The following is a 24,621-nucleotide window of genomic DNA, read 5'->3' as shown; positions in this document are numbered from 1 at the left end:
CATCACTGTGATGATAAAACAAGCCATGGTCATGATTTTGGGATATTCAAATAGTCATTAAGTTGTTAAAAAGAAACATCCAACAGATCAGGCAGCTATTTTCCACTGTTTTTATCTCAGCCTGGCAGCCACCTGGTTGGCAGCAAGGATTAAACAGCAAAAGAGGGATCAACTGACGTGGCTTTTTCAAGGCCAGTTCCTACTATTAGTAATCAAGTAGACCAATAAGTCTCTATATGTTTAGATCAAATCATATAAACTTGGTATGAAGTTACAAAATAAAATAAAACTTTGCTAAAATTCAATCCTAATGATTTATAGGTCTGAAATTGTACAGTACAATGGAAAAGTCCCAGTTTGTGCATTTTTTAAAAAATAATATATTTATTGGAGCTTATTAAAACAATGAATAAATACAGATACTGATACCTAGTAAGAGAAGATGCAGGGGCTACCAACTAACAGACATCAAGATGTCGGAGTAGTGAGATTAGATACTGTTACCTTCATAAAGTCTGAGAGAGCAACAAAAAAATAAATCTGCCAGGTAAATCTCGAATACTTATGATTATTCATTCATTATTATATAATTATTATTACTTGCAGAGCTGAGAAAAGAGTGTCTATCTTTTCGAATCCTTCACAGCAAGGACATAGGTTTGGGTCAACTAAAAAGAAATAAAACAAACAAATGCTATTTAGAGTGTAATTGCAAATCTGGTGGCAGAACCACCTGACCTGTTCAATTGCAACTGGTGAACATTAGTCAGCCCCAGCTTAATGGTAGCAGGACACAGAGACCCCAGACTGGTCATCAACTGAGATTTAAGTTGATGTGCAGCAGAGCTGAAACTGAATCATCGGCTCTGTTGCGCTGCTGCTGAGGATTTAAAAAAAAAAAAAAGAAAAAAAAAAAGAAAAGTAAAGAAAGAAAAGAAACAGGAAATAAAGAAAAACAACAACAACAAGCCAGAGCTGCTTCATCCTCGCCATACTGATGTAACCTTACACTGGTGTGCAAGAGGATCAATGTCTGTGTGAAACTGCTGCAGTGTACAGGAGGCCAAATGTACAAGCAGCACACGGGACACGACTTGTCCGTCTCTTGGCCTCTGTGGTGGAGAAATCTAAACACCCATTTGCTCCAAATTACTGAAGAAACATGGCTGTAATAACAGGGTTTGACCTCTGCAGCTCTAGACTGATTCGCTGAGTTACAGTCACATCAGGTCTGACGAATAGAGAGGAAAAGGGAAGCTTCTTGTTGCTTCAGCTTCGCCAGAAATAAAGAGACAGTCACAGGGTAGGGTAGGTTTTACTGTTAGTATGCATAATTGATTGCATTAGGAAGGCCACACCACAATCGCTTGATCATTTGATTCATGTGTTTGCACTTTCCCGGAACATCACCACCCCCACCCCCCCACCACCACCCCAAAAAAACCCAAACAATTAAAAATTTAAAAAAAAAAATCAAATCCCCACCTTTGAACTTAAAGAGTTCAGAGTAAGCCTCACCGGATCTGGATGTGCTGTTGCAGCACTGTAAATATTTACAAGCCTGCAGTTCAAGCTCACATGCGATCTGAGGCAGAGGTCACCTGAAGACCATCAGATGACCAAAGGTTCAAGGTTCATCTGATAATGCTGCTGTTGGTGGTGCGGCGTTACCAGAATGCGCCCTTTAAGTTCAACAAAAAGGAGTCCCACCAACTCTTTTCAGGCAACTTAGGCAGTGAAACACTTAGCAGCTGCTGAGGTCCCTTACAAAATAAAAGCATCAAAGCATTAAGTATAAAAATCCCCCCAAAAACCCTGTTTTAGTCATGCCTCAGTTTTTCTTTACAGCAGCATTTTTACATACAGCTCAGTGTTTATTGTCAGCGGGTTGGACCAGTAAAACTATTGCATAACAACATATAGCATAGTTGCACGTTGTTCTCCTTCCTTTCAAGTGTAAAGAAGTTTAAACACACATTTAATCCCATCTCAGGTTTTTCTACACAGGGCAGAAAAGCTGATGTAGTGAATAAAAGAAACCTGACAGCAGCTTAAACTTTAATAAATAAATGTGTAAAAAAAAAAAAAAAAAAAAAAAAAAAGAAAGAAAGAAAGAAAGAAAGAAAGAGCATCTGCAGCTCATTACCTGGACTCAGTCCTTCAAGAATAAGATATCCACAGATAAAGTCTCGTTCTTACTGTGGCATTGCAGTAAAACCACAAATTTCTATAGTATTTAACAAAGAGATAAAAAAAAAAAAAGTCAATCCCTGTCATTTAACAGTTTAATCTGGGGTAGGATGCCACATCTTTGTTTTTAGAAGGCTGTTATACTGAAATAAATTTAGAGGGCAAAATGTATGCCCTTCTCCATTTCTTTGCAGCTTTCCCATTTTCCCATTTGCTGTTCTCTTACATTTCTACTGGGGCTGTGCAATTCATCAATTTCAACACAATTCTGGCTTTCAATGATTATTAAAAAAAACTGGCTGATCGAGATAAAAACAATTATTTGGCCACATTCTGTTTTGCATTAAAGCTTGTTCTGCCTTTCAGCACATCGCTTTTGCCAATTTTGCTTTTTGTCAAGTTCACATTAATTTATTTTCTTTTAAATTCTAATTAAAGTTTGTGTTTAAATAAAAAAGGCAACTTTCTTTTTTTTTTTTAAGTTTAATGATTGACCTATTTTTCCAATGTCTCTGGAAAAAAAACCGCACTGTTAAATAATGACAATCTTACCACTGATTGGGATTTTTTACCACAATCAAGAAGCTTTTCTTTAAAATGTAATTAAACAAGATGTAATTTTATATTACAGATGCTTGATATCAAACTTTTGCTTTCACTAAAAGTCCAGATTTACTCCCATTCAGACTGTGGTTGGATTGAGGTTTAATAAATCTATTTTTTTTCCCCAACACCCAAGTGGAACTTTCTTCCGGCTGCTCTCCAATTCACACAGCATACGTGATTCGGCACCGATTTTTACAGACTCACTAGGATTTGTGACTCCACCTGGTTTTGAACAAAGAATCTTCTGCGTGTGGGGCCAGTGTATTAACCACTGCATCATGGAGCTAAACAATGGGGATTTTGACTGTTTGCCATAACCAGGCAGCTACAGTTTGGACCTCTACTCATCAAACATGCCTCGGCTGAGTCCACAAATTATATTTCCCAAAACTGCAACATCAAAACCATCCCTTATCGTCAGACGTTGATTTGGGTTTTTAAATGGCCCGCGGGCAGAACGGGATGTCCACACTTGAAGTCCTGAAATAATGGTGGCTGTCTTCAGAGGCTATGTGAGCAGACTAGTTGATTGTTTCCCCTACTGCCAAATAAGTTTCTGATAAATATTTAAGCTGCTTCTCTCAGTTTCATCTCACAGTGAATTGAAGCTGGTTAAAGGTGCATATTGAACATCACTGAAAAGCTACAGAGACCTCTCTCTGTTCATTTCTTTTGGCATGTTCATCAAATAAAAGCCACTCTGGGCCAAGTGCCCTGCCTTTATCAGAGGTTTTTCTTGAGCTGTGCCAATTCAACTCCGATTTCACTGAGGATTATTATTCCACCTAGTTCATTTCCCCACTTCAGACAGTAATAAGTGAGTGGAATAATCACCTGCAGCACCTGGCTTATAACTCCAACCAACCCCGACTATTACCATATTTGAGAAACCTTTTAATTTAAGACGCCCCAGGGGGGTGGGGGTGGGGGGTGATTTCTGTGAAAGTACAATTCTGCTGCAACTCGAGGGTTTATTTTACACTTCTCTTAGGTGTTAATTGGGGCAGCTTTCACACAGGTACACTGAGTATTTGGTAAACCGGCAGCAACTGTAGAGAAAACCGGTTCGGTGGAGCTGCACAAACACGCACAAACAGTAAAGTTAGAACATTTTCTGTTTATCCTGTAAGCCAACAGGAATAGAAATTCTGCCTCTGGGCCTAATTTTTGTTTTCTTTTGTCAGCTCCAGTTACATCAGGCTCACACCACAATCAAACCACATCGAGTGACACAACTGCAAATGGAAGTTAAACTCACTGCAGTGCTATTTTGTTAGCAACACCAAAACCTCAACTACTATGACACTTGTGTCAATTTCCCCACAAGTATTTACACTTCACATGGTCACAGAAGTGTCACAGGGTTTATATGAGGCTATATTAGCTCGTTTTGGGAGGTGGAAGTGGTTCAATGAAGACTTACAGTACAGTTTATAGCTTTAGAAAAAGTGGTTTCTACTCAATATTTTGCTTTTACAAGTCAAAAATCATTGCACACCACAGGGGAGATCATGATTTTAATTCTTTTTAGATCCAACAGGAGCATTTGAGACTGGATTGTGCTAAACAAGTGTTTGCTTGTATGAGTTTCCTCTAATCTTTTGGAATAAACCGATTCTGGTCAAACTAACTCATCGTCTACAGCTCACATTACCTGTGGTAAACTGCAAGGTTCAATTTTAGGTATCATCTCATTTTCTATTTATATGCTTCCTCCAGGCCAAGTTATACAAAGTTATAAAATCTTGTTCACTCTAGATTTACTTGATCACTTGGTTTCTTCAGGGGTTGCAAACCTCTACTATCAAAATAATCATTTTTGAAGGTTTATAATGATAGTGACAGTCTATCAAGCATAAATTAGATACTTTACTACGTTTGACCACATCCAATGCCTTTACTGTGACTTATTTATTAATAACTGGTACTTATGTCATGTTTTGTTGCAAATTATAAAACTAAAATAACAATAATTTACTTTTTAAATTATCAGCACAATGATAATAGCATGTATAAGCCTAATATGTATGCAATATTTATGTTGCATACATATTACCTACTTATGTTTACACAAATTACTCAAATTAAAAACAGTGTCCTTCTATAATAACTAAGACAGGCAGCAGCGCTAAATTCTTTTTAACATTTTTAAAGTTGTTTTTTTTTTTTTTTTTTAAATAAAGTCCATGTCAGAGTAATGATATGAAGCCAGAAGCCAACAGCATTGGGAGTGAAAGCAAACAGACCTGTTCACGCTTTTTAAATATTTGAATTCCCAGCTAGAGGGGTTTAGGACTAGATATTTATGTGTATATTTCCACCAGTATTGAGGTTTAATTGCTTGCAAAATTAAGAGGAGAAGGTCTCCAGGCAAAAGATAAATGCTGGAGATAGAGCTGGGCGATAGAACGATAACGATATGTATCGAGATATAACTTTTACTCGATAGAGAAATTAAGCTATCGCGATAGACCTCGCCGCTCTTGTCCTCTTAAAAAAACAAACAAAAAAAAAAGGTCAGCCAATCCAAATTAAGTAGCGCAGAGCCGAACCAATCACAGCCGCAGCGTCACGTCGCGTGACTTGTTACGTACAGCACAAGTGCCAAGTCGCACGTGTGTTTGTTTGGGAAGCAGCCAGCGGGTAATGGAGCCAGCGCGTAATGGAGGAAATGAGTGTGCCGACTAGAAAAATCAACCGAGCGTGACCGAAGAGAAAACAGATGATGGTTCCAACGCCGGAGAGATTGTCGAACGGAAGAGCCATAGAAGTTCCGTAGTGTGAAGGTATTTCGGCTATTTCAAGTCTGACAAAAAACAGAGTAGCGTGCACTGTAAATTGTGCCGAAAGCAAGTCTGGAAATACAATAAACTGGTGCATGCGTCACACTGTGCGCCACGTTATTGTTTCGGTGAAATGAATTTCTACAATACTGTTACTGTTAATTGTACTCTCTGCAGTGTTTAAATGCTTACATATACACACAGTTACTGTCCCTCCACACATACGACTCGGTTCTGCTTCTATGCCCCAGCTTTGTTTACTTTTTCCCACCGAGGCTTCTAGACTTCTGATTGGCCAACATTTCTGCACGGTTAGGAATCTAGCGCCACCTGCTGCTTTGGCATGTTCATAGCAGCGTTTTCCTTCATTTCTGCCTTTATGTGTGGATGGGATTATTTTTTAAAACGAAAACGGAAAATCTCCGTTTTCAAAAATACCCGTGTACGTGTGGATGTAGCCTCAGTCTCTGACTGGAAGCGCTAATTCGTCATTCGGTTTTTGTCAGACTAAAGTAACTGTTAAAACTGTTTGAAAAGCTAAGCTATACAACAAGGAGAGATTGAGAATTTCCTTTTAGTTCTCAGTTTATTTGATATTGACAAAAGTTAGTCAGTTTTGTCTGTTCTTCTGTAAAACAAACTAAGATTTATTTTTAGAATTAATACTTTGTTTCTAAGTGGAATTGACAATTTAGTCTGTTTCGTTTGTTCTATTTTGAAACTTAAACGCTTTAGTGGCTGCCTTTTGTGTAGTTTGCAATATTTGCCTTTATTTATCTGAAAAAGTCTCATGTTCCTTAAGTACATCTACCCTGTTGAACTTATTATGGGAAATAAATATTTAAATAAAAACAAGCTGCTGATTATTTCACATTTTACTTGTGAGCAACGGCACATTTAAATCTTACAAATATAGTTATTTGGCTTATATCGTGATAGATATCGTTATCGCCTGAAATGAAAAAAACATATCGTGATATGAAAAAATCTCATATCGCCCAGCTCTAGCTGGAGATGGATCAAAACAAGCGTAGAGCTGGAGTTTTGTGACCCCACTTAGCATTTTAATTGAGCATTATCTGTGGCATACCACAAGGTTCGATTTTGGGTCCTGTTATAGTTCCTATTTATATGCTGTCCCTAGGATAAATAGATTTTAAATAGATACCTTAAATCCCTAAAACACACACTTCTCTTTAATTAAATGCATCAAATAAATAAATAAATAAATCATACATCATGCTCTTCCCTGATCTACAAATCACACAAACCACTCTGAAGGTGTCCTAGGACCCTAAAGCCAGCAGTCAGAAAGGTACTCAGCTCTAACCTTTGAACTAGAAAAGTTACCCTTTCCTGCTTCTTCCAAATAACATCTACTATTAAAATTAAACAAAATATTAGCTGGAAAAAGGTTCATTCTTGTGCTTTGTCCAGGCTAAATTACTGCAAATGAAACACCACTCTCTCACCTCCAAACAGTTCAAAACGCAGCAGCGAAGCTTCTTACTGGTACAGACGGCATCACATCATCCCAATCCTCTGACTCCAAGTACATTTTAGATTTTCCTACTCATGCTTAAAGCCAAGTAGCAGAAATTCTGACCCCTTATATAACCTACTTCACATTGTTAGAAAGAGCCCCACCTGAGGAAGTGGAGGTGCTTCTCCCATCAGGAGCCCTTGGCTTTCTAAAACCTGCCTGAGCAGATAAGGCTCGTAAAATCTGTGACTTCCTGTAAAAACACGTTTTTGTAACCTTGCTTTTAGTCATGTGATTTTTCCGTCTTTTTACCCTTTAATCATCTATTACGTTATATAATTGCTTGTCTGTCGCCTCTTTTATATTTGTTGCAAACTATATTATTCTCATTCCATTAAAAAAAAAAAAAAACACAACAAAAAAACAAATTCAATGGATTTTGTACTATGAAACCAAACCCAAAGAGCAGATTTAAAATGACACACTTCAAGGTGATCAACTTCTCTTCCTAAAGAACAATTGCTCTCAGAATACTCCGGCAAGTAAAAAAGTAAAGTCTGAAGCATTTCTCCCAGTAGCCCACATAAACAGCATGCCCTGCACTCCCGAGATGACCTCTCTTTCCTTTATCATCACTACACTGACATTCATTAAACATCCACCGCGGGGAAATAACTACATATAATGGCCGTCCACCAACACAGAGTGCTGAAAATGGCTTTTAGCATGTAGATGTAGAAAGAAGCCACATGCAAGCCACATGACTGATTACCTTTTATATTTGCACTCCATCAACCCAAATCCCTGGCTGCTCCCTCATTAACTTCATAAAAACTCCAATCTGTACCCTTGTGTCCCACAAGAAGCCACTCAAGGGCCCTCTGACCCCCCCCCCCCTTCAATCTTGGGGCTCACCTGCAGTTTGCATGCACGCCAATGATGCCCCAAAAGAGGTTACACTCCTTACACATAAAAGCAAGCTATGCACTGCACGGCTGACCGTACGCAACATACATAGCCCCCCACCTCCACACCCACCTGAAGAGCAGGAGATGAGGAAAACGGCGAAGGCCAATTTGGTGGCGTCTCCCATTTTCCATCCGAATCGGATCCTCTTGACTAGAAAGAGAATTTTACAAAAGCACAAAAAGCTCCAGAAAAATTTTCAAAAAAATCTCAAAACGATTGAGTCAAATTAAATGTCTTGTTGTCTCTGGAAATATTGCATCTTTAAAAAAAAAAAAGTCAAGATCGAGTCTACATCCAAAACATCCCAGGTAATGCGAGCCTCACTAGTCCAAAAAAAGAAGACGGGAGGATGATGAAGAAGAGGAGGAGGAGGGGATGGTCGCTGGTATTTCCAGGTTTATACACAAGCAATGCAGGGTGAACTGATGGCACTGGAGCCGGGGTTATCGTGTACTTGCCAGGTCTGCAACAGCAGCATTGTTCACCTGTGCCCGGTGGTGCTATTTTTCAGATAAACGGTGCACAGACCCGAGCCACAGCCGGGCAGGGCTAACATCCATCGGACTGCAAATCAAACGCACTCCGCTCTCCAATCAAACTTCTCCTCGGTGAGCTCCGTCGCATAGCTCTCAAAATGTCCAAACTGCGTCGAAAGGGAGCATTTCCACTCTCCCGCTATTTGCAAAAAAGAATTTAAAAGCTTTATCTTAGGTGTTATATTCCGTGCAGAGGTTTTAGGCTTCGTCCGGCTGGGCTGCCCGGCCACAACCACGGCTCCGTCCGCTCCAGCAGGGAAACAACCGATTACCAGACTGCCTTTCCCCCCCTCCCGCTGCGACAGCCCTCTCCAAAGTGGGCCAAACAACCGTTCCCGGTCCAAAAGATTCGAACGAACAAGCGGAAAGACTATCATATGATAACACTAGCCGCTGAAGCTGCCGTTAATCCACGTAGCTGTCGAGTTTAGGACGAGCTGATTTTCCCAAGTCCGTCTCCTCCTCGCCCCCTCTGCTCGGGACGATTTCAAGATGGCGTCACTGGCACCCTGTTAGGCTTACCCAGCTCATACAACGAGCTTCCAGCGAGGGTTTTCAAAATAAAAACCACAGCGTTTACGCTTGTAAACGAACTAAAACGGTTGTAAAGAGAAATTTTAGTTTACTGAAATAAAAAATAAAACTACGCAACCGAAGGAGAAAACCTATCCTTTTTTTAGGTAGATGTTTAGACGTCCTTTTTAAATGAATTTTATAAATTCTGTAAAAAGAGGCTTTGGTACGAACATTTATTTAAATCCTGAGTACTAAGTGACTGTTTCCATTATTATTTATAAAATCTGCCCCCTAAATTAACAGAGTTCTCAAAATGTTTCAAAATGGCATGATTTAAGATGTATTTTTGTGTTTCAATACAGTTTGAACTCTCTTAGGCAGATTTCTTGTCATTTCTTGAAGTAGTTTTTGGGAATAGTTTTCCAGGCTTTATGAAAACCATTCAAAGCTCTTCTTTGGATGTTGGCTGCCCTTTGTTCTGTTTTCTGTCAAGGAGCTACGTTTGCCTGCTCCCTTATTCACAAGGAGTTGCCACGGTGGGTAGCTCCACGTCTTTGAGTTGGCAGATTTTGACTCTGGATTTGTGAGATTACTGTCTCTTCCCTCAAATGAACCGGGGATATTTAGCATGTTTGATGAATTTGTAAACCACTACACTATGGATGATCCCACATTGCTTCAATAATGTTGAGGTCCAGACTTCATTATTATTAATGGCCTTTGTATAAATAAGAAAAAAATATCGCCACCACCACCACCACCACGTAGAATCACATAAACAAACGTAGTTTAGTATTTTGAATGTTTTTGACATTTTTGGTGGGAGGGTTGCCCTAATTCTGAAAGAACTGCTTGTCAACTTCCGGTGCCAATCTGGCTAACTTTATCCAGCTTGACGATCTGCTTTACGAGCTAGGGATTGTTTTTGTCCGGGAAGGCTGTTAGCTTTGCTTTCCAGTGCGTGCCGTATAATGAAAAGATGGGCGGTCACATTTCTTTAAACATCCTTTCAAAATAAGAAATGTCCAATTTGTTACACATTTATACGTCTTTACAATAACTTGCATTAATTTTAATTTGTGCATGCTATATTACATATCATTAGTCAGCGTGTACTTATTTTATACACCTTATGTTAAAAGAAAAACTATTTATACTACAGCCATCTACAGTGGTGTTGTTGAGGTTTAAACTACACAAAAAATGTCCTTTTTCTAATCAACAGTATGCTCATTATACAGCTCAGCACTCATATAGGTCAACACATGCCACACATAGGCTACATATAGCCTCACTTTGCAGTATGTGCTACTATACCTACATATATCAGGTTTCAGCATGGGTTGGGTGTTCAGTAATAAATGCTGAGAATACCATGAAGTACAGATATAGGCTTGGCCCATCCCCAGATCTGTGTGACACTAATCTCTCTAATAGCCTGGAGCAGATCTCCAACCATAAGCGCTGCTAAACGATTAGGAGGTCAAAGGTCTCGGGGGATTTCTCTGCCAAGCTGGAAGCTGAGTCACCTGTTCTATATTGGAGTGTTGGCTTTCATCTTCAGCAAAACACGGGGTCCTGTACATAGCTTAATGGCTGGGGCTCAAAGCACTGACAAAGGCCCGGGTGAGTAGTTCAGTTCTTGTCAATGTTATTCCCCTAGCAGCGTTTTCAAACTTTCATCACAAATGAAATCTCTCTGGAAAGAGCGAAAGCAGCCCCAGCAGGATGCTCATCATTTCAGAGATATTAGAAACATGAATCAAAAGGCTTGTTTCTGAGTATGTGTGAGCATGCTGTGAGCATAGCTGTGGTCACCAAGTCACCACATAATCAGATTACACCTTCATTGTCACACTCCTTTCTTGCGTCACGTATAATTAACTAATTCACTTACAGAAGTTTAGGATGAGCCGCTGCAACAATAGCTTCATGATCAGCCTATACCACACCTACAGGATTCATTCATCCATGGGTTGTGTTGTTGCTAATTGATGAGGCATTTTGAAGCAAATTCTTTAGCGTGTGCTGTAAGCTGATAACTGAGAGCCCTGTTCTAAATCACCAATATTGTGAAATAAATCACCCCGAGATGAATAAGTGGTAAGAAAATAGATCGGGAGCTAATAGAAAAGTTCCAGTTTGCAGGCAACATCTCAGCTAAGATGTAAGACCATGTGGCTAAAATGAGTTTCACAATCTATGAGCCTATGGCTTGATTGATTTTGATGTCCAACAAAATATGAAGATATTAAAGAAAACAGACACCCTGTGAAAAATGTAGGATTGAAGTCTTTTGTCATTTCTTTAAGTAGTCTTCAGGAATTAGTCTTCAGCCCAAAACCATGACAGAGCCTCCACAGCCCGTTCTCACTCCCGAGGCGTAACATGCCGACGTTTTGTCACGTCCCGCGGCGTTCCTGAGGAACGCGAAAGGAGACCTTCGGCGTTCTTATGGTACGCGGCGGGTTATGGCTGGAATCCAGTGCAATGACGCTCCCGCGGTAATAGACGTTCCAGCCCTGTATTCCAGCCCTAAACCTAACCTTATCCCTAGCCCTAACCATAACCTTTTTCCTGATCTTAACCAGGACCGTAATGATGTTAAATAGCGTGTTTCTCAGCGATTTAAAGAAAAAGAGCGAACATGTGTAGATTGAGTCCATACGGTTGTCATATTTCCTCACTTTTCCGAGGTCGTCATTTAGGAACGTGGTGGGTAGCCGAAAACGTAATATGGTGACGATTTTGCACCAAATGTTACGCTTTGGGAGTGAGAACGTTGGCCTCCACCAAGTTTTACAGACGGCTGTAGAAACTTACTGTTGTACCTCTCTCCAGACCTTCTCCATATGTTTGAGGCTGAGATTTGTTTTCCAGATGATGTCTTATATTTCTGTTATCTAAATTTGTCATGTATCTTTCCCCCTCTCTCAATGGAAGAGAAACCTTCCAAAAATTCCTGGAAACTCTAAAACTTCACCATTTCTTAATTGGAAAAACGTCAATGTAAATTCACTTATAACATTTCCTATAATCCTGGTAACTAAAATTTGAACAAACAAAAATACAGAAAAGCCAGGCATCACATGACCCGTTTAAAAAGGTTTCTAGAGCAAAATGTCACACATAACCTAACCTAAATGAACTTCAGTCTGACCTCCAGGGCTTGAATCTGAAGTCCATCCAACAAACCTCTAAAAGGTGAACATGGATGCATCCATGTTGAAGTTAAACCTTAAAGTTAAATTATTTATTTTTCATTAGTTTTTATTGGTTTAAAAGCCTTATTTTTCAGTTCGGTTTGAAAATGTTTAATTTGCCTTATTTTGTATTGAGTCGGCCCTACGATTGACTGGCAGTCTGTTCGGGGTGACCCTGTCCTTCTCTTGGCCATGGACAGTTGGAAAGGCGCCAGCCTGCTCACAACCCCGTTCTGGAAAATGATTACGGATGGATGATTTGGGTTGATTTAGGAACTTCACAACAGGGCAGTAATGCAATACAAGAAAACCAGTACTACTCCCATAGAAATCACAGTATACAAGTAATGTTTGTGGCTTTGTGTTTGACATTTGCTAATAAACGCTAACATTAATTGAATTCATAAGAATGGTGTCAGATTGGTGTCCTGACAAATAAAGTTTTACTTTCTTGATTGAGTTCATGGAAATGTCTCTAACCAGTCCTCCAACTACATGATCTTATCTGCGTTCGTAAGTGAAGTGAAACAAACATTTTTCAAGTGCTTCTGAAATGACACGGGATTGTTTCCACCTCAAAACTGACTTCAGATATTTATCATCACCATTTTTAAGTTTCCTTTTCAGTCACTGGTTACTTTAAGTCACATTTGGTATTTGGCTAGAAAACATCACAATTTGGGTTAAAATACTGTCCTGCCAATGTATCCATTTGCATGAGGATTTCCATAGAGAGGAGTTTTCACCCACAGTGAATGTGCCTTTGTGTAGTCCTGAGTTCAGCAGGAACGCGAGACGCAAGAAAAAGCAAAAAACAAAAACCATGAAACATCAAAAATACAGTGTGAACAGTACAGACTGTGGCTGCAGTGGACACCTTTCGTGTTTTTAACACTTGTTTTCATTTGTATGTTACGAATTAGTTTTATTTTCCATGGCTGGCTGATCAACCACCAACAGCACAAGTAAGAGTGGCCCGCAGACCGGTTGTACAACATACTTTGCACTCTGCGTCTGTTGACACTGTTTAATGAAATTCTCTGCAGGTAGACCACAGTGTATCAGTACCACTGGACCACCAACATGCTACCGCTGCTAGCCCATAATTTGAGCTTTAGTAGCAGTGAAACAGCTTTGGCTTTTTGCTGGTCTGGGGCATTCTGGTGTGTTAACATAATGCCACAATCTTCCCACCCAGGAGTAGTGGACGTCCCAGGAAATTCACCCCACGCTAAACTACATCTCAGACTCTACACGCCTCATTTAGCATGTTAAATGTTAAAGTTCGTGACAGCACAATTGGAAAGGGACTAAAGAAGGATGGTTTATTTGTAAGGGTTTCCAGGAGAAGGCCTCTTCTCTTTAATAAGAATGTGGCAGCACAGCTTAAGTTTGCAAAGTCGTCTATGAACAAACCACAAGACTTCTGGAACACTGAACTTTGGACAGATGCGACCAAAGTAGAGATGTTTGGCTATAACGAACAACATCATGCTACAGGACAAGGGTCTCATGCACAGCGGGAAATCTTTAACAGAGTGGCTGTGTGGCAGGGTGTGGGCTGTGGCGCGGCTGGCGGGGGAGGTGGACATACCTGAGCGGCATCAGTAATCACGCCTTGCCAGCTTAAAAGGATTAAACGGGGTCCTGAGTGTGTTGTTATTGTGTGGCTGGCAGCTGAAAAGCTGCAACCGTCTGTGTAAAACGACAACTGGAATAAAAGACGTGTGCTGAAAAGCGTGAAAATGTGGTCGGGTCTGCCATATGTCTGTTACACTGGTGCCCAAACCCAGGATTGGGGCATGGTGGAACCGCGACCGGGCCAGCCAGGGGAGGTGCTGGCCCAAACGGGGGCCGAGTTTGCGGCCACGGGGAGGGAGCAGGCAGCGAAACAGTGGGAACAGCTGCAGGACTAAACCGACTGCCAGATGCAGGCGATAGAGAGTCTGGCAGCTAGGATCGGTGCCTGGCCGACACGGCCGCCGGCTCCACCGGCTCCCCTCGACTGTATGGGAGTGGCTGGTGTCTGGCCTGTTCTGGCACCCATGCCAGACCCCAGGGTGAGGCCAGCCAAGGCATAGCCTACCTCCGCACTACACTCTACTACACTCCTCGGGTGGGAGTGGCTAGTGCCCGGCAGGTGCCTGCACCCATTCCTGTTCCCTGGAGGGCAGCCGAGCAACCTCCACTTCCACCACCTGCTAACCCACCTGCTCACCCCGACCCGGTGGGCAGTGTGCTAGAGGGACCTGCTCTGCTGGAGCCGGGGATCGTGGCACCGGAGAGACTTGCTTGGTCTGAGCCGGTGGACAGTGTGCAGGAGAGTCCTGCTCAGCCAGAGCCAGAGGTTGACGCAAGGGAGAGACCTGTGCAGCCAAAGCTGAAGGTCAGAGCGCGGGAGGGACCTTCCTTGGCCGATTTGGCGCACAAGCTGGATCTGCTTAGTTTCCACCAGAGGCCAGTGTGCGGTGGGGTCCTGCATGCCGGCTACCTGTGAGCCTCGGCTCACGTCTGTGTCTGCTGCGCCGCCGCTGCTTGCCACGCGGCCGGCCTGTGGACCAGCTTCGTTTCCGCTGGACCAGTGGCCGTCCCCTGTCACCAACACATCCCTGCCGCTGGGCCATGCTGACGGTCGGGCTCATTCCCTCTCTCCTCTCACGTGGGAGGGGGCTGTATGTGGCGGAGCGTGGTCTGCTTCACCTACCGCCTACTGCTGATGGCCAGAGGGGCCGATGGCGCGATATGGCAGCCTCGCTTCAACTGTAGCTTTCCTCCACCAGTGTGTGAATGTGAGAGTGAACGGCATAGTGGAATTGTAAAGCGCTTTGAGGGTCCCGAAAAGCGCTTTACAAATGCAATCTATTATTACTTCCAGTTATTGCTACTAAAGGTGATTCCACAAGCAGTGTTGGGAAGGTTACTTTTAAATTGTACTCCACTGCAGAGTACAGAATACATGCCCCAAAATGTAGGTTGTAACACATTCCATTAAGTTACTCAGTGTGAGTAATGTACTCTGAATACTTTGGATTACTCAATATATTACCATGCTTTTTACAACTACTTGAATGCACTATTGCTGTGTGATTTATTACTATTACTGAAGGCTAATAGTAATAACCTGGCGTTAGCTCAGGTTAGGTCAGACTGCTTTCACAACTGCACATGATTATTTGCAGCCAACAGGTTGTTGATGCTCTCCATCAAGCCTAACCGTTTGCAGTCTATGAACTAGTCTCAGCTAACTCCAGCAAACAAAGTTAGCTCGGTGGCATTCACACAGCAATAGTACATCAAAGATACTGAAGTGGCACATAACCCAGTAAGCTACCACAACTAAAATAAGTTAGTTGCAGTATGAAGTGGTGTTGGAATTTCCAAGTAAGAAATCCATTCCTGCCCGTGCACTGCTGGCTCTGTTGTGCTGGCTTCGGGTCCATTGTGTAACTGACGCCACCAACATTAACAGGACGCTTAGTTCTCGCTGCAGTCTACCGGTAGCGTCTCCTTTCAGGCCAGGATAGACGAATGTCACCGACCAGTGACTAAGTTTGTGGTAAAAGGCTTGCACCCATTTGCCACAGCAGATGCCCCCGATTTCACTTTGGTAAGTGAATGTGTTTAATTGTAGGCAGGGACATTACTGGATATTCTTGTGTAATTGCTACAGAATAATTTATGTTATACTTTGTTATTGCTACAGAAGAATATTTATTTTATTATTTTACATTTACAATTTTTTTTCCTGGGGTCCCTGTGACACCCCATTGAAGAGCTGTAGGCTGTGGATCTCTTAAGATCTCACTGTTGGGTTTGTAAGGCCATGTTACTCCTAAATTTCTATCTTGTTCAAAGAGAAGATATAAAACAAAGTTCTAAGCTAATCGACCTTAGTGTTCTCCTTTTTTAAAAAAAAAAAAGAATCGACAAAGAATCGAATCGTTAAACAGAATCGAAAATGGAATCGTGAAAATCTTATCAATACCCATCCCTAATTAGAGCCTCTTATTTCGTGTTTTGTTTGGGTTTCCAGCAATGTGTGGAATTATCAAAATTAGATAGCATATGTGGGGTGGCTGTAGCTCAGGTGGCAGAGCAGATCAGTCACTAACCAGAAGGTCGGTGGTTCAAAGATCGGTGGTGCTCCAGTCTGCATGCCAAATATCCTTGGGCAAGATACTAACCCCATCCATCGGAGTATGAATGTTAGATGCTTAGAAGAAGTGATTGGGTGAATGAGTTAGTAGTATAAAGCGCTTTGAGTGCTCATGTAACGCTTCCAGCTCTTCAAAAATCACAGACGCTCAGAAAGGTTGGCTTTTCACAGTTTATTCCTGCAGAAGACATGGAAAACACTTAACATGTGTCTTCTGGTGGTACCTGCAATTGTAGCTCCCTCACAGTGCAAACGTGCGCTGTGTTGACAGACTTACAATTAACTTTTTAATAAAGAAAAGATGGAAAACAATCATTTCTTCCATTTTACAGTCTGTCACACTGAACTTGTATACAAAAAGAAATCTTATGGCTTATAAAAATACATTTCACAATCGTATAAAACAAAATAACAGGATAACAGAAGTATCACCGGCTAAACATTTCCCTCTAGTGGACAAATTAACGGTAGCGCACTACATTTTCACTTGCTTGTGCTTTACAGACAAAATGACTGTTAACAAGCGCACATATCTGCAGAAGACAAGGAAAACACTTGTGTCTTCTGGTGGTACCCGCAACTGTGGCTCCTACAATGTAAAACAACATCAAAAAAAGCACAGAAAAACAGTAAGTCCAAACACATTTCCTGCTATGCGCAGCAACCACTAGGGGGCCGACAAAAGCTTACTGCCAAAGAGCATAAATACGGCAGAAACACTGTTTAACAGCAACCACCCTTTGTTTCGGTTACACAGTAACATCCTAACATCAATATAAACCTATATACATCGACATGTACAACTTATGTAACAACATTCACACCAGAAACCACAAAAGTGCCAGAGCCTTTCATTACAGAACTTACCCTCACAGTGCAAACCAATGACTGTATAAAAGATTTTCTTATCAAATGAGTGAAGCGAATGGCAGAAATCTGAATGGGGGAAATGAGGGCTAGCTGGTCAGAGAACTTTTTTAGTGAACTGAAAGTTGTTCTCTCACCTACTTTGCATATCACCGGCTCGGACTTTTGTGATGACACTGCGTATACAGTTTACTTCTTGATGCATCAGCGGTGCACCTGTGCAGGGACGCGGGTGGGAGAAACCACTTTTTTTGTTGTTGCCATTTTTAGGGATATTTCAGGCCGAGGGACAATTTGAAGCTGAAAGTGCTTTACAGCTGCATCTTAGGATTCTCAGATCAGGTGTTGAGAGGCGTATGTGCTTGGTGAGCGTTAGGACAATGTTTGAAAACAGTTTTTACTTAGAATTGTTGTCAGCTTTCTTGCTAATTGGTAATTCCTGACCTGTGAGTCAATTAAGGCTTAACAAGTTAATGAAGCAAGGAGATGTCACAAGCTGAAGGACAACAAACAGACAACAAGTAGATCAAATTGTGTGCTGAAGCTAAATTACAAAGGGCCATTTGCTTTTTCACTTAAAGACAAACTAAATACGTAATTTTCCTACATTTTTTGATATATTTGAACTGCCAGAGCACCTAAAATGCTCTTTTGAGGCTTTGAAACATAAAAAAATATCAGCAGAGTTGTAGTATTTGTGTTAGCTGAAGAGCCTTCAGGCATGCCAAGGTCCTTCCAGACACTGATGTGGACAGGTATGCCTGCAGTGAGGCTGTTTAATTTCTCTACAATAACAAAACCCTGAAAGCACTCCGCCAGGACAAAGGGACGACATGACGCGCCTCATGTGGAACAAGTGCGTCTCTCTGTCTTCCCTTGAGTGGGGAAGACCTACAGTTCTAGTCCTGGAGATTTATTGCCCAGCTAATCCCATTACTCAACTATCAGATGCCAAATCCCCTCTAATGGCATTACACGTGCCAGAGTTACGTATGATGATGCTTGCTAATGAGAGCTCAGCTGATATACCTTACTGGAACCAGTGGCCCTTGTGCACAGAGTAGCCCCGTGGCTCTGCGGCTTAATGGACTCAGTATTGAGTGTCAAGGGAAGTCAAATTTATCGACAAAGTGCTTTTAACAAAAAGCAGGTTGCTCGCAAAGTGCACTGCAGGGCAACCAAAGGATGTAAATACATCGAAACTGTGAGCAAACACGGTGAAATGTTAATAGTTTGTAACGCGAGGGAGCGCGTGCAACAGCGAGAGCTGCAGGGTGACGCCAAGGACACGCGGACACTTAAAGATTCAAGCATGAATGATGAATAGCGGGATGGAGTTTCCCCATACAAACCTCAAATCAGACAGCAACTGCTGCCTCCGCCGCTGCTGCCACATCTTCTGTAAAGGTCATTTTGAAAAGTTGATAAGTGCCTTTGCCAAACAGAAACTTACATAGACACCTACATCGCTGAGTGAAAATGTCACTCTGCAGCCACTCGAGCCTTCAGAAGCAGTGGCCGAGCAAGCATTTGAAATATTCAGACACTTAATTAAAAGAACCAGCTCTTCAAGAAAAGAAAACATGCAGCTGAAGTCTAGCACTGAAAAATCACTTAGAACTATGTTTTATTATCAAAACATAAAATATTGAATGCATTCCCATTACTCTGAGGAATGTGTATATGAGACATAGTATATGATTGTATGGCTAATACTAATCGCGTAAATGCATTTTCAGGCTGTAGTTGGTGGACACAAAGTATTTTGTTTAATTTGTGGGTAAAATAGTTGGTCTATTAGTTATATATAAGATAAAAAATATATTTTTTATTTTGATTCATATAACACAGGAATTCCCCAGCTTTGGGCAAAAATAAAGTATATCTTATCTACAAAATAAGTGAAGAAAATATAGTTAATACTCAGAACTGCACAAAAATAATTTTTTCTACTTTAAAGAAAAAGCTAAATACATTTAACATTGACACTGAACAGCTACTTTATTAAGTACAGCGTACTGGGTTGGACCCCGTTTTGTCTCCTGTCTTAATTCTAAATGGGAAAAATTCAACAAGGCGCTGGGAATGTTTCTCAGAGAGTAGAAATAAAGGCTCAGAACACCAGGGAACATTTTTTTCAATCTTCTATTGTCCAGAAAGTCTCCATCAACAGGGATCTGAAAACAATGCTGATTGATGTAGATCACGTATGCTTCATGCTGGAGTATTATTGTATTATTAATCTCATCTTCACGTCTTCATTGAATGTGATGGACAGTCGATTGTCCAGTTTTGGTAAGTCTTTGCAAATTGTAGCCTCAGTTTGCTGTTCTTAGCTGACAAAAGTGGGACCCGGTGGTCTTCTGCTCCTCTGCTGTGGATTCAAAGATACTCTTATGCATACCTTGGTTGTAAAAAGTGGTAATTTGAGTAACTGTTGGCTTTCTATCAGCTTGAATCAGCCATTCTGGCATCAACAAGACTTGAACTTCAGCAGGTTGTTTTAACCAAGTGTACATGCGTACATGCAGTGAATTGCAGCCATGTGACTGACTGATTTCCGTTTTAATGAGCAGTTGTCATTTTTCTAAAATGATTCTCTAAAAATCATATTTATGGACCGCTTAATGTCCAGTTACGTTGTGATCTGTGAAATGATACTATCAGGCCACATGTATGTGAACACCTAACCACTGCAAAATATAGAGAAAATGTAGCATGCGACAAACATGCCAACATAATGGGCTTTTCCTGCTGTTTCCCACTGGAAGGCTCCTATGTAGACCTTTTTGAGATTCTTTGGAGTCACTATAAATCTCAGAAGGACTCCACTCCTACAACGTGTTTGGCTCTCTTGTCTAATTAAAAATGTTCGATCAAAAATAGCACCAGCACCAGGTAGCCCAGACTGGCTGGTGATAGCTCTATCTGTGCACAGCCGCTCGAGCTAAAATCAGAGCCTCCGCTTTTTGCTCTTAAAGCTCCCAGGAAAATGATTTATACGCCTGCTTTCAGCTTGTTGCGATGCCACTCAGAGCGATTTATCTTGCCTTGGCCCAGGCTCTCTGTAGCAGAAGCGGCCAATCCCCCCCCTTCTTTTCTGTTGTTTCAGCATGAATGATCTTTTGCATTGACAGCTTTGTTCATCCCTGCAGGCAGATCTGCACCTGTAACCAAAGTCCGGTGGATAGCGGCCTAATTACCGTTCTCATCTGGCACCCAGCTGCCTTCCTTGTCCTCATATGAACCTGTGCAGCAAACCTCGGAGGGGGGAGTGGCGGTGTTGCCGAGTTAAAAATGAGCTATGGTTGCTGTAGCTACTGTGTGCAAAGCGGTGGAGATGAAGCTGAGAAGAAAGGGTTTTTGAGAACTCAAGGTCAGGAGGACAATAAACCGAAGAAAGACAGCATCTCCAGTTACGTCGTCAATCATCGGCGACAGTTCGCGCTTATGTCATGTTGGCAGGTATCACTGTCTTCTTAATCCCCAGCGTGCCTGCCGTGATCTGTGACACCTACTGTTTTTAAACTGAGACATGCAGGAACTGTCAGCAGCAGCAGAGCCTCCGAACATCAGGCGGGAGAGGCAAAATGAACTGCTTGGGTCCCTAAAGGTCGATGAGTTTGCTCTGAAAAGAGAAAATAAGGACACAGGTGAAGTAGATGTAAGTGTTGTTACTAGTTGAAAAGGAACATGTGGGCTTTGAAGAAAAGAGCACACAACCTTTACTGCTTGAATAAAAATAGAATAAACAATACTTCCTGCACAGGAGTGAATATGGCTTGCACAAATGGACATAGGATGATGACGCACACAGCAGAGATGAACATTGTACAGTACAGTCAATGAAGGACGAACTTATTGTGAAGCTTTGAATCTCAGGGCTCAATGCTTTTCATTAACTCTCTTATGAGCTCTCTCCTGTATATACACTCGTACCAAGGCCCGCTGCAGCAGAATTTATATGCAAATCTTGACCTTTGCCAAGCTGTTACATGAATAGTTGTTTTTCCTCGCGTTCTCATCCGATAAACACTTGTTTGCAGCCAGATTTGCAGAATTTACTTCCAGTTTCTAGTCATTTCAAGTCACCAAGTGAGCCCTCATCAGTCATGGAGGAAATAGAGCTTCATGAAGTGAGTTAGGATCAGTCACCAAGCAGATAAATGCCGCTGAACTGATCTACCTCTCCTCTTCATTTTCCTCTCTGGAGGGGGGCTTGACAGGAGATGCAGTGCTGACAGCTCTAAATTTAATACGCAACACCCCCCAAAAAAGTGCCAGCATGACCAGGCTAGTGTGAAAATAACACCACGTTAAAGCTGAGGCAGCCCATGCCTCGAGCGTGACGTGACGCTTATGCAATCTCACAATGAGGCCCAGATATTTGGGGAATGTAACTCGAAACCCCAAAACACTTATAGACAGGTTGTTGCCAAGGTTTAGGAGGGCAGCTGTGCAGGTGATGTGCATGCATACATGAAGGGCAATTTCCAAAGCTTGTGATGCTTGAAGCTCAATTTTAAGCATATTCCAAGATTAAGGATCCAACAGTTCTGCTCATTTCCAGCTTGTTTTTATTCCTGGACTCCACTAGAGCAGCTTTGCAAGACTCACAGTACAAAATAAGTCTTTAAATAAAGTTCATCCTCTGCCTGAAACAAAAATGTTGAGCATGGCTCTATTTCTGATAGGCTGCCTCTCCTAAACAGTTTTCAGCAGCAGAGGTGGGAGGGACTTATGTGCCTAACATGTTAGGTCACTGATATAATACAGTGGAAATTAAAAAAAACCCCACTACAAGTCAGCTGTTTTGTTAACTGTAAGCATTGGGGGAGAGAGAGAGTTAATAAAGTGCTGGGAGTTCCCCAAGGCACCTGCTTTGGTCCTCTTGGGTTTATTTTGTTTCTTGTGATGGTTTTTAGGTATTTAAAAAAATCATTTCTGCATTTCTTTATTCTTTTATGTCAAATTTTTGAAGAACCTTATTCTGATCATTACTAGCCCCATGATTTTATTCCTGTACTCTACCAGAGCACCTTTGGATGATTCACAGTTCAACATAAGCTTTATTTAGCTTATTCTTGGTGCAAACGAGGACGTTTACCGTCTATCATTTTCTGATTGGCTGCACCCTTTTAAACAGATTTTAGCAGCAGGTGGGTGGGGCTTCTGTACCTTTTATGCCACTGATATAATACAGTGAAAAGTAAAGGTGTAAGGAATAGTTTCGTTAAATATAAGCGTTGTCTTGTATTATATACAATCATTCATGTTAAACATTGCCATGTTTAACATGAACATTCAGCACAGTATCAGTATAGGTAGGATAGAAATGAAGGAAATCAAATCCACTTTAAAGGTACAATTTATTTTAGTAAAGATGCTCCTGACTCCAAATCAAAATTTGTACCGCTTCATTTAACAGAATATATTTGCATTTCTGCATTTTAATTACATCCAAACTACCATAAAGCAAAAATAAATGGAGCTTCAGACGTTTCTGAGAAGCAATAGCACAATTAATAAAGTTATATTAAATTCCGTGTCAGGTCCTGATATTTGCCTGGTGATTAAACTGTAAACAAAGGTTATACCCTGCTGAAGGAACTCAAGTTAAGAGGCAGACTCAATTTTATATGAATCACATAAGTAGGTACAAGCAAAATTGAGTTTTATTAAATCATATTATTAAGTACATGAACTGTTTTCCTGCCGTGTTTGAAAAGCAGTGCTGGCTTGAGGTAAAAAAAACAAAAGCAGAGGCAGGTGAGACAAAGGTGTAACAAGAACCACAGCGCTGTTCCAGCAGCTGCTTTAAAACAGCATTAAGTATGTTTGTGTTTGATAGGTCAAGGTTTCTGCTGTTCGACTTTAGTTTAACTCCATTCTGTGTCGAATTACTTCAGGTGATACGGTTTTTATTACATAAATCCTCCTTTTTACTAAGATATATAAGGCTACAGCATACTGTATAAGGCTAAAGTAGTGGTTCTCTCACATTAAATAGGGAAAAATATTCACCATCAGATTTTTTATGTTTTGTTTTTAAATAATTTTTTCAACAAAAACGTCTCCTACTAATTTAAATGTAACTTTTTAAACTATTTTTACCCTGGTGATTCATGTTGTTCTTTCAGTGACTCTGTGCCATACTAGTAGGGTTTGCGCCACAGTTTGAGGACCACTGGCTTAAATGGAGGCTGCCCTTAAAGGGAAATGGGTAAAGACAGGAGATGAACTAAGCAGCAAGACGCCTAAGATCAATAAGGTATATTTTAAACAGTGAGTCATTTGGTTTGGTTTGTGATCAATGATGTTTATTTGTGTCTGAAAAATTACATGAAAGTACCCAGCTGAAGTAAAGCACGTGCAAAGGAAGAACTGTAGATCTGTAAAACTTTCTTTAAAGTTGCAAATAAAAGATCACAGGACTTGACAGTGGATGCAGCCACGGTGCCCTGCTGCTTCTTTACAGAGCTGAAAGTTTGCAGAATATAATAAGTCACATCTCTGATGGTACAGGTGATAAGTAACAATCTGGAGACTTCTGGAAAACACTGTATATGACTACATTCATTTTTAGATTATGTTATTATGTTAAAATTAGGTTTTGATCACACGACAGCCAGATGATTACATTCTAGCCTTCTGGGCAGCTTGTTGACTGTTTTGGTTTCCATCTATTATTGTTGGGTTCTTGTTTGAAGTTTTTATCCTAGTTGTTATGGAGTTTTGGGGTTTCTGTTTGACTTTTGTTTAATTTTTGGATGATTTTATTGTGTTTTGCGTTTCTCTCACTTTTATTATTAGTCTCCTCAGTGTTTCCCTGTTTCCATTAGACTTGTCTAGGTCTTCCATAATATTCTCTGTCTGTGTTCCGGTTGTTTGTACACTTCATTTTATCTTTGTCAGTTGGTTTTTGGTGTTTTTTATTTTACTTCTTTGTCTGCCCTGACATCGCCTGGTTGTCATTCTCAGTCAGTTCTCTGTGCACATTTAATTTAGTCTGTCCTTCATCTTCAGTCAAGATGTCAATTTTTCCCTTTTTGCCTTCAGTGTTTTTGGATTTCTGAAGCCAGAATAAAGGAATGTTTTATTACATCGTCTGTGCAGTTGTCCTGGTTCATAATCCAGTCTTGCCAACAGTCGATGTAATGTCACAAAAGGCTGCCAATTAGTTATTATCTAATATTATGCTTGGCAAGATCTGAGAGGGTCATACTGGAGACATGTATGAAATCATGAGGATGTTATGTAACCGAAGCTCTGCTTTGCTTATTTTTGATCTCCTGCCACAGCAGCATTTTCT

At 41.0% G+C, this 24,621-nt stretch overlaps 1 protein-coding gene across 2 annotated transcripts in view; it reads right to left on the bottom strand.

Annotated features, from left to right (window-relative positions):
• Nucleotides 1-12,012, bottom strand: part of LOC309700313 (activin receptor type-2A) — a 76,905-nt gene extending 64,893 nt beyond the window's left edge. The window contains exon 1 of one of the 2 annotated variants that reach the window (XM_082523829.1): nt 11,915-12,012. In XM_082523829.1, coding sequence (XP_082379955.1) covers nt 11,915-11,999 — 85 coding nt within the window. In that variant the 5' untranslated portion in view covers nt 12,000-12,012. Of the gene's footprint in view, nt 1-8,100; nt 9,074-11,914 lie in introns of those variants that run through there. The other variant, XM_082523830.1, reaches the window with a different exon arrangement.
• Nucleotides 12,013-24,621: the final 12,609 nt, after the last annotated feature.

This window comes from Aulonocara stuartgranti, assembly GCF_965226115.1.
Source record: "Aulonocara stuartgranti genome assembly, chromosome: 23".
Classification (NCBI taxonomy): domain Eukaryota; kingdom Metazoa; phylum Chordata; class Actinopteri; order Cichliformes; family Cichlidae; genus Aulonocara; species Aulonocara stuartgranti.
The sequence above is the reverse complement of the archived record's forward strand: the minus strand, read 5'-3'. Positions and strand labels throughout refer to the sequence as shown.